Raw genomic sequence first — 11,112 nt, forward strand, 5'->3', positions numbered from 1 at the left:
CAACTCTGGCGCTCCCACCACAGGTGAAAGCATTTTTCTATCTTCTTTTTGGTAATGATGTTCAACTGCCAAATCATGTTTCGCTCGAAGCCCTGGACACCCTGGGATCGCTTTGCTTCTTGGTGACTACCGCAAAATATTGAGCATGCACCTATGTTGCTACGGGCACCCGCTCCTTGCTTTTTAAATGTTTAAAATGTGGGCAAAGGACATTACGAGCACCCACTCCAGCTAGCTTCCGAGCCTGCTGAGCAAACCCAGGTGTTCCCTTAGGTTGAAATTGAAAGTTTTCAATTTCATTTCAACAATTGAAAAGCTAGTTACCAAATTTCAATGAATTGCTCGACTTATTGTGACTACTATTTTAGTTAATTACTTGACTATTATGTCCCCCTGGCTGTATAACTCGCCTGCACGACCACATTAACGTATCTTTCACTGTTTCTTTTTTTAAATTGATCTATTTAACCTAAAATAAAACTCCCTGAATATAAAAGACCGCATCCTACTGAGTTGCAATTCGACTGTTACCAGGTCCATCACTATACTTGTTTATTACACCTTGCATACTAAAATGACATTGTTTTATGGCACTTTCTTGAGATTGTAAGTTGAGTAAGAGCATACCGGTAGCTTTTCAGAAGGTGATAGTTTATTCAAACAGGAAAAAAAAAAAAAAAAGGTAGCAGTGCTAGCAAACTTGAATAGAGCATACATAGCGCTAAAATTTCAAAAACATCACTACACTAATTTTTGATCACTCAAAACATTTCATACATACCAAAAACAACCTGTACAGTGGTAAAACTGTATGATTTCAAAACATCACTGCACTAATCTTTGATCACTTAAAACATTCCATACATACCAAAAACAACCTAAGGGGACAAATGCACATGGTAAAATAAAACTCCTATATTGCAACACAACCTAATAATATCAACTCGAGTAAAGGCAGCAAATGCACTAGAGTCTTCATGCAGCATATACACAGCGCTACACAGTTAAACATATTATTGCAGTATTCTTTTTTTTTTTTTGCATCGAAGCTACTGGTGTGGAACAATGTCTTTGTACATGGCACCAAATCGGCGGTAGTTTGAATTTCAATTCTAGTAATCAAAGTAAATAAATAGCAACAAAGCACCCGTGTCATATTTGGCTACGTAGCAGTGTGTACAGCTTGTTTTCATAATCATGAAGAGTAAGTACAGACAACGTCAAGTACTTTTGATGTGAGATTCTACATAAAAAAGAAAAATCTGAAATTGGAAGCAGAGCCAATGGGACGAAAAGACAATGATTATGGTCTTCAAACAACAGTTTCAACAGAAATGTAAACTTTTCACTCTTAACACCTAAACAAACAAAAACTTTGCTGGACATCTCTGAAGGACTGGATTTTTAATCGCACAAAAAGAAAGGAGCATCAACTTAGGTATAAAGACTAGGGACTGACTATCACAGGACTATCACCCAAGCTTGTGCAAATGTGCATTTGATGCAAAAAAAGCTCATCCACCAAGACACATATAACTTGTGCTCAGATAATGCTCGGCATCAATGCAACAGAAGCGGAAATATGAATTACAGCTATCACAGGGATACAAATAAGACTGCTTCCAAACCATCCCAAGAGCAAAAGTAACTTGCAGGACTTCAACACCCCTGTAAATATAAATATGTAAGAAGAAAAAAATGCACTGGGGTATATTGTTATTAATCTTAGGCTGAGTAGTACAGGAGCAAGGCAACAAACCATTCGAAGGCATGGCAATACAGTTTAGCCATGCTAAATATTGTTACACGCTTTTCAAGAAACACTGTAAAGCAAGGAGCTTGACCCACATTCACTGGGCCTGGTAAACCTCTTTCTTCTTGATAAAAAGAAAGGGTTTAGGTACATAGAAATGGGGAGAACAGCAATACCTTTGTATCGGGAAGAGATTCAGAGCACTCTGTATCTTGTGTAGCACGCAAGGCGGCTGGGAACAGAAGAGCATTTACTTACGTCATCTGGCACGGAAGGTTAAACCTAAAGAACCATTTTCACTCTTAAAGTCCTCCGCCACTCCGGTCAACGGTGAGAGTCCGCGAGTACTCAAGATCTACGGCCTTGGCAAGCCGGCTGCCCGCAATGGATCCGGTCTTGAGAGAGTTCATCAGCTCAAGGTACTCGCTGAGCTCGATCTGCCCGTTCTTGTTGAGGTCCACCTCGTTGAGCATCTCGTGGAGCTGAAGCTCCGAGACGCTCTCCCCCGCTGCCTTGAGGCTCCTCCGGAGGTCCACGACGCTTATGTACCCCTTGCGGTCCTTGTCGATTGCCTGGAACTTCTGGATGTACTGATCCACTTCCGACTTGGTGAAGCTCATGCTAAGCTTTTGCTGCGACTCCTTGTTGACGTTGCCACCCATCTCGACGTCGAGGAACTCCCTGGTCTTGGCAAGCTCTTCGTCCTTCCGAGCCTTGGACCATTGGAGCTCTTCTGCCATGATGTCGACGACTCGTGGAAGGCACTCGTGGGCCGCTTGGACGTTGAGGAAGGACAGCCGCATCCGGCGACCAATCACGTCGATTGCCGTGCATGCATACTCGCGGATCGCGTACCGCACCTCCGCCTCGATGTAGGGAAACTCTTCGTGCAGTCTCCGTCCTAGGACAGGCCAGCGTTTGCCAGTGAGCGCGGCCAGTTTTGCGACGGACACTGCGCGATCTCCGTAGCTCCGCGAGAGGTGCTTGGCCACATCCGGCTCCAACCCAAAGTCTTGGACAAGACGGATGTACAAGGTTGGAGTCCAGGTGTGGCCTCCTTCCAAGGTCATGCCAAGGGTCGTCGACCTCTGTTGCTGCTCTAGTCCACAGGCCTTCACCGCGGCATCCATGGTGTGTTCCGCCATGACTCGGTAAGTGGTCCACTTCCCACCGGCGATAGTGACCAGGTTCGAGTCACTGATGTAGATGATGTGGTTCCTGGCAATGGCTTCCGTCTTCCCAGGCTTCGTCTTGTTCAGGTCGACGACGAGCGGCCGGATGCCTGCCCAGGCAGATAGCACGTCGCCGCGACGGACAACAACATCTTGATTCAGGTAGTGGCGGACTTCGTTGAGGATGAAGAGGATGTCGTCTTCTGTGGGGGCCGGGTAGTGGGTCACCGGGCAAGGTCGATCTGTCGTTCCGGCAATGGTGGTGTTTTCCCAGGGGAGGAAGAAGATGACGCGTCCGTCGCTCGTGTCCGGGTCCAGGAGTCCCATGTGGTCCGGGCTGTAGTAGTCTGGCAGGACAATGTGGACTCCGGAGCTCGGCTGGCAGATGGGCTTGGCGTTGGGGTCGTCCATCTTGCGGATGGTGTCCGTGAAGGGTCCCGTCGCGTTGACGACGCACTTGGCCTTCACCTCGAACTCGTCCCCTGTGAGCATATCCTTGACTCTCGCACCGGAAACGACCTCTTTCCCGTCCTTGTCCCGTTTCTTGAGCAAGCCGATGACGGCCGTGTGGTTCGCGATGCTGGCGCCGTTGCGGGCGGCCGTGAGCGCGATACTGATGTTCATGCGAGCGTCGTTGTGTTGTCCGTCGTAGTAGACCAGACCCCCGCAGAGGTGTTCCTTCTTGAGCATCGGGAACAGTTCCAGACAGCGCTTGGAAGACAAGAAGTAGCTCTTTTTCAGGCATTGCTTGCCGGCGACCAAATCGTACATCTTGATGCCGACCCAGTAGTACGGTACCTGCCACCAACGGTAGATGGGCAGCATGATCGGCAACGGGGTCGAAAGGTGAGGCGCGATCGTGAGCAGGTTAGCGCGCTCCTGCAGCGCTTCGCGGACCATCCGGTACTGTTCGATGTCTAGGTTCATGATGGCTTTTTGCAAGTATCTGACGCCACCGTGGATGAGCTTGGTGCTGCGGCTGCTCGTGCCGGCCGAGAAGTCGTAGATCTCGACCATCGCGGTCTTGAAGCCTCGCGTCACGGAGTCGAGGGCGACGCCGGCGCCGGTCGCGCCTCCGCCGATGACGAGCACGTCGAATTCAGGTGTTTCGCGGAGGTTCTTGAGCTGCGTGGCTCGGGATGGAAGCGGCAGGTGTGGTCGGCTCGGTGTATCCTTGAGATCCGCAGCGACGACGACGGCTCCCTGCTTGCGGTCGGTGTAGCGGACCAAGCCGTACGCGGCTACCAAGGTTCCACCGCCGATCCACACGGCTCTGTGGAGTCTACGCGAAGCCATGGTGTGTTAAATGCTGCCGAGGCCAGTTCTCTGGCGTTGTTCTCTGGCGTTGTTTTTGGGCGCGCTCACCGTGCGAGTGCGAGAAGCGCCGCGACGATAGGACGCAACGGATGGACGGAGGCGGGTCGCTTGGGGGCCCTCGAAAGGTGACCCTTTTGGAGATTTCGGTGTCCTTTTCGGTTGGGAACACTGTTACAACCTTCTTCTTTGTCGTAATACTGCTGGTTTTAGAAACTAAAAAATATTTTAAGCTTTAGAAATAGTTAATTTATTCGCTTATTTGTATGTTAAGAATCTATTTATTATTTCGCAAAATTAATTTTTAGCGCTGGTTGGTATTATTGTTGAGAGATGGCGCCACCAGTACTAAAAGACTACAATTTAAAAGCGGTTTTTTGAATTTCAAACTTTTTCGTCGTGTAGGAGCATTATTATCGCATCGAGGGCAGAACAAAGGCGGCTTCGAATGATGCAGCACTTCGGTCCTGGTCCTAATGATAGCAAGAGCAAGCAAACGTTTCCTGCGTCTGTAAACAGAAAAATTCTTGCCACACATGTTCCCGCCTCAAAAAAAAAAAAAAAAAATTGGGCGTAAAATGAAAAGCGTGAGATAATACGTGCAAAACGAATGTAATGTGAAAGAAAGCAAGTTTCGCGCCAGAAACGTCGCTTGCATCCTTTCCCCTTCTTTTTGCACGTCTTATCTCTCACGCTTTTCGTTTTGTGCCCATTTTTGACCAGGGTGTCGAACCGAACCCGAACCGAAAACCGGATCAAAACCGTTATTTTTGACCGAATCGGTACAAAACCGAAACCGAATTTGAACGCTCGAACCGGAACGAAACCATAATCTGATGTGGCGGTTACCGGTTCACGAAAGCGGTTCAGGGCCAATTGTGTCAATAATTTCTCTTAATGGGAATGTTGTGGGCGTATTTATTTCCTATATTGTCGAGACTAATCCTGCATACTGTCAGATATTTTTACATTTCGGTTTTTACGTAATAAAAATGCATGATCATCAAAAACAGGGACACAACGAGACCGCGTGGTCAGCGAGCTCGCTCAGTTCCCGCATTTACTTAGGGATCTTGAGAGCTTCAACTTTCCTTTGTTTCTTGGATTGACACTGGCGTCGCGGTAGCGGCGGCGGAGATTTCGAAGTACCGCTTGGCCGCTTGGAACGGATTGCGCCACTCTAAGCATGGAGGCCTACGCGTCCGAATGTTTGACCTTGAGATGGACCGTAGTTGCAGTCGATGAGCCATTTAGCCAATCGAGCACCGAGAGCGCACCACGTGACCTTCCGCTTGTGGGCATCGACACCCTGAAGGCAGGGGGGACAAGTAACGCGCTGCATCGGCAGTATAGTTTGTAGGGTCGCCTGTGGTCCTTTACAATAAAAAACGATCTTTTCTTCAACGTGTTCAAAGTGTTATCTTAAAAAGAAAAAAAAAAACATGGGGTCGTTGGAGGCAACTTTGGCGATGACTCCCCGACGGCCCGCGCCTTGGAGGGAGTCCGAGGGGAGGAGGGGGGAAAAGAAAATGTTTCTTCACATATATTTTTTGTAGGTTTGTCAGACTAGCAAGGGGCCAGCATGCCGCCTGTTCAACCATTTTCTCGTTTTGTTTAAAGTCCTCTTCCATCGTCTTCAACTGAGCATTCGGGAAACGTCGTTCGCTGTGGTGGCATTACCGGTACTTTGTTCGGTGGCTGACAGTTTTAAATGTGAGTACTGTTATATAATATTGACACGAGCTTAACGTTGATAATTCATGCTATGTGACTGGCTCTGAGTTCCTCCGACCGGGTCATTTGCATAGAACGTTGTTTGAGAAAAAAAAAAAAAAAAAAGTCAAAGTGACAAGGCAAAGCATCGCCCCGAGATCTTTAGAACAGCGTTTTTCCGCCGGCTCCCGAAGCGCTGTCAAGATGTAGTCACATTTCACTATACGAGCGAAATGTTTTAGCCCGTGCCAAAACAAAGACGGCTTGCCTGAATGACTTCTAAAATTCGTTTAGATACGACGCCAATGGTCCTTTAACATGGTTCATGTCGTCTCCGTACTGGGGGCGGCTTCGTAATCTCCGTGCCAAATTGCTTCGGCCATTCGCAAGCAGCAGAGTCCCGGCGATTGCTACCCAGCTGCTGTGTTTTTCAAACCGCTCTGTGACAAGCACCTCGCGGACGGGTGTCGCGAATTTGAACGATTTTTTACGGTTTTATTTTCTATTTTCGCAAGCCAACCTGTTGACCACCGAGAGCTGTCTGTTGGGTGTGCGAAGAAGCAACCGACACCCACTGGAGAGGATCTGGGGTGCCCAGTTGAGACCTCTGGGTCCTTTTTGGAGACTAATACCTTCCGCACGGTGTTTTTGTCCGTTGGAAAGCAAGTGAGTAGAACTATTAATGTAGAGCACGGTAAGTGGCTCCCCCTAAGGCAAAGTCGACAGCACGTTTGTCAGTATGTGAGCCTTTGGCTAACCTAAGCGAACGTTTTGGGGTGCTAGTTGAGAGTGGCCGAGCTGGCCGGTGAGCCGCTCGGCCAGCGCGCGATCTTCACAGCCCAGCACGTGCGCGTTCGTCGCTTCGGAAAGCGAGCGAAGAACGCACTATACGCACGAACACTAAAGATGGCACCACAAGCTCATTACGCATTCTTCTGGTAGGGTTTAAAATACTGCACAGCTGCATGTGCAAAAAACACACAAAAAAATGGAAAGCCAATCGCCTATATATAGTTCACTTAAGAACAGTATTATACAAGTAATAGCCTTGCCACATTAATGGTGTCTTTTGCGCACGTTAATGTGCGGGGCCTTCAGATCTGCCTGAAGAGGAAGTAGTGTTGGGATGGGTCTATTCCAAGTATCTCGTGCCCAGAAAAGGCTGCAGGAAGTGCTAATATTCAAAAGTTGATTTAGGAGCCGGTTCGAACCGGTTCGCGTTTATTAAAACCGGTAACAGGAGTGATATTATGTGCGCTAATCTAAACCGGAACTGAACCGCAACCAAATACAATGCTACTGAACCCGAACCCGAACCGAACCGAAAGAATGACCAGTTCGACACCCTGATTTTTACGAACCGGCAACACCCTCCTTTAAAAAAAAAAAAAAAAAAAAAAAAACTTAACGTTTTCATTTTGGTAAAGAAGGAAGACCAGCGAAGTTGTACTTAGTGGCTTCTGTTCTCGGCGGCGTTCCAGGCGAGCGATCTGCTCTTCTTTCGCAACGAATTCGTGACCGCTCGACGCAGTGGAACTCGAGGCGACAGCGGCTTCGCGGCGTTTGCGCAGCCATTCGCGCTGCTGCGCACGTCGCCGCTCCTTGCGCTCCCGCTCTTCCTCCGAACTCTCTGCTCTTCCTCCGCGACTTTAGCAGGACTGTGTCGCGTACCCTCCGAGCTCAATAACTTTGTTGAACTACCATTTCTTCCTCCCTTTCATTTGTATATTCATCTTCATCATTTCACCTGTTAACACACAGCCGAGGAGGCAGCCAGCACTTGGTGTTACAGGCTTCTGCCTTTTGGCTGCCTCAGGCACTCGGCTGTGTGGAAGTTGTGCCAATAAACACCTTGAACGGACGGCACGCACGCGGCCGTCCCATCGTGAGTCCAAAGGGAAACTGTTAAGAGCGCTAGCGCTATCCCGACGTCACGGGACACAGGACACACGATTGGTAGGTGAGACGATGACGTTTCATTCTAGTAGGGCTGCGCCAATCACGGGGCATGCTCGATGGCACGAACGCAGGTGGCTGCTGACTACTCTCCTTGTCGTACTCGGGTGAGGATGGCGGTGAACTGGCTCGAGTTGTGTGTCGACACGCCGCTTGTCCGCGGACATGTTAGGGGGGATACTAGCCCTTAAAGGGATACTTCAACGAAATTTGAAATATTCCCGTCGTGTTCAAAAATAGGTTGAATATGATCCACAATATCCGTAAATGACAATCGCACGTTTGTATTTTGAGCCTGGTGGCTGTATTTTTCGTTATAAACGGCCCACTCTGGCAAGCGCTCGGAGAAGGCCCAGCGGAGACCACGTGACATCCAACGCAATCGTGACGTAGGTCGTCTCAAGATGAGCAAAGCTACGGCAAGGCTGACGTCGAGAGGATGGCCTAGTCGTTCCAGCCACCGAAGCGGCTGCTTTTGTAGGAATTTTGAGTGACGGGTTAATCTTCTATAATCTTGTAGGGGGACAATAGCCACTTCTGCGACACACAAAAGGCATTCTCGGGAAGAGGGGAGTTCCTGCTGCCCCTCTTCTCTCGTCGTGGCCGGAGACGAGACAACCTCCGTCACTAGCTGTCAAGGTTCCTAGACGAGCATTACAAGCAAGGCGTTAGCGACATCCACCAGGTGCTCTTTGCTAATCGTTTAATTCGTTTTAAAATTCCTTTTCGTGACTTTTTTAACAAGATATTGGTATGTTTGATGTGAAGCTGCTTTTTTGAACACATAAAGACCAAAAAATGAGCGCCGAAATTTCGTTGTAGTGTCCCTTTAAAGGGCTACTCCACCGATTTTTTCATTGTCTCCGATTTGCTTGAAATTTTGCTAAACTAACCAACAAACATCGCGAAAATAGTATCCCAAATATTAGGTCAAAATATTGTTTTTTCGCGAAGTTATTGAATTTACAGTTTTAGTCCTCATCGTGTTTTTCAAGCTCGAAGTCTCTACTGGCAACAATGAAAAAGTGACGTCAGTGGAAGGCAGGGGTTCACTCTTTGGGCTGTAGATTTTGTTTTAAACTGATTCGAAGCAGTTTTATGGTGTCAAATGAATGCTTGGGAAGCTCGCTGCAGTACCCGCGCTCCAGCACGGAACAAATGATTGGCATATTCTATTTTTTGGCTGCTTGCTCGACTGGCAAGCCTGCCTGCCACTGACGTCACGGCCCCGAAAAGCGCGCGTATATTTGAATGTTGGTTTTTGCATCATTTTCATTTGCCGATTTCGCAATAACTATTATGAATTTCGCGATTCTAAATAGCATACCGGAGAAAGTAAAGGCCGGGGAGTCAGAAAATATAGTTAGTTGGGGTAGCTCAAAAAATCGGTGGAGTACCAGTTTAACAGCTTCACTGTAAAAAGTTATCAGTCATGTGTTAACGGTACAGCCATTGCGATAGCTGCGACAAGTCACGGTGAAGTCATTGGGCATCGGCGTCGCGTTCACGCACCGGAGCGCGCTTCGAAACAAAATAGACATCTGACCATTTTGTTCCAAACACTTTTTTTTTTTATCCGTAGCATTTGAAAGTGCGTCTCCCGGCATTGGCTGTATATCTTTTTTAGAGAGCGCGTGCAGTGGGCATCAAATACTACAAAGAATTAAAAAAAAAAAAACAGGAAAATAATTATGCTCCGTTAAATAGGGTCCCGAAGTCACCATGGCTTGATCTAAAATGTACCGTAAAAATCGGCACCTGCACGATAGAAGCCAAACTTTTCGTCAAAGGTGTATTGTACAAGTTTTTTCTTGTAAAATTACAAAGCGTAGCTCAAAACCTGCCATGGTCAACGGGGGGCGGGGAGGCAGACGACTGAGTCGAGCGGCGGGGCTCGCTGCCACCCATGCAGACACTCCATCCAGTGTTGCTCGCTCTGTGGTGACATTGGGCACAGACTGCATGTGGAGATGGAAACAGCGGTTTACCACTTAACCAGAAACACCACGCCAGGCAAAAACAAGATTCCCAACAAGTTGGTCCGGAACCTCGACGTAACTGAGTTGGAGACCCTCCTAAATTATATTAACGAACATTAAACTGCCGGCACGGATGCCGACATCACCCTAATACCAAAACCCGGAAAACCGCTTGCTCCAGCTAACCTCCGACCCATCTCCCTCATGCCCTGTGTAGGAAAGCTCTTGGAACATATGGTGCAAAACCGCCGCTCTCCCTATATCGAAGACAACGGACATTTCCCGACCCCATCTTACCACCCTAGATGTCCTCTTGAAATGAAAGAAGAAATCATTGATCGGCTCGCCAGAACAGACAAACGTTGCATCTTTGTCCTGAACATCAAGGGTGCTTTCGACAACATCTCCCACAAAGCCATCCTTCGAAAACTAACCTCCATTGATTGCGGACAACGAATCTACTACTCTGTCACGGCTTTCCTCACGGGTCGTACTGCAACCATCGGCATCGGACATCTCCATTCGAACACATTCAAGACCATCTCCAAAGGCACCCCCTCAAGGCTCCGTGATATATCACCGTTTCTATTTAACATCGCTATGAAGGACCTTCCCCCACTCTTGCAAAATATCCCGCATCTAAGGCACGCACTCTACGCGGATGATCTCACCTTGTGGAACCCTAAGTTATGGTGAATTCCGCTCGCAGATCTCGAGCGCTCCAAAAGCGCTCCATTTGGAGCGCGCATATTCCGCTCGCAGATCTGGCTCAAGTTGGTCATCTTCCGCTCGTAGATCTCTCGCAGCGCCCGCTCCACGGAGCGCCCCAAACTCCGCCGAACTTGCTCTGCGGGGTTTCACAGATCTCTCCGGAAGTCGACAGAGCGGCCCACGTGATTTCCGACTAAATCGGCGGTGCGCATGCGCGGCGAGGTTGGAGAGATTGGCGGGCCGGTCGGGTCGTGAAGTTGGATCTGTTCGGGTGCGTCGGTTGTTTACTCTGGATTGTGACGGCTCCAACGCTTCTACTTCGCGTAGATCAGGGATAAAAAGCCGGGAATGTGGAGCGTGGCAAATCGTGAGCGCTGACTCTGTGATCGCGAGAGGAAGAACGAGAAAAGGAACGACAGAAAAGCCGGAGGCAGACTCAAGGTTAGGCCTATTCATTCTGCAGCCTGTGATTGTTTACCTTTTTGCACTGCATTCCGTCGGCGTTTTCCCGTGA

General features: G+C 48.5%; 1 protein-coding gene across 1 annotated transcript; it reads right to left on the reverse strand.

Moving 5' to 3' along the window:
- Positions 1-638: 638 nt before the first annotated feature.
- LOC8042570 (glycerol-3-phosphate dehydrogenase, mitochondrial) lies at positions 639-4,538 on the reverse strand. Its single transcript, XM_029975654.4, has one exon. It carries the CDS (start codon positions 4,219-4,221, stop codon positions 2,056-2,058), a length of 2,166 nt encoding a protein of 721 aa, XP_029831514.1. The 5' UTR covers positions 4,222-4,538; the 3' UTR covers positions 639-2,055.
- Positions 4,539-11,112: the final 6,574 nt, after the last annotated feature.

This window comes from Ixodes scapularis, unplaced genomic scaffold (genome assembly GCF_016920785.2).
Source record: "Ixodes scapularis isolate PalLabHiFi unplaced genomic scaffold, ASM1692078v2 PGA_scaffold7__128_contigs__length_106722199, whole genome shotgun sequence".
NCBI classification, from domain to species: Eukaryota; Metazoa; Arthropoda; class Arachnida; order Ixodida; family Ixodidae; genus Ixodes; species Ixodes scapularis.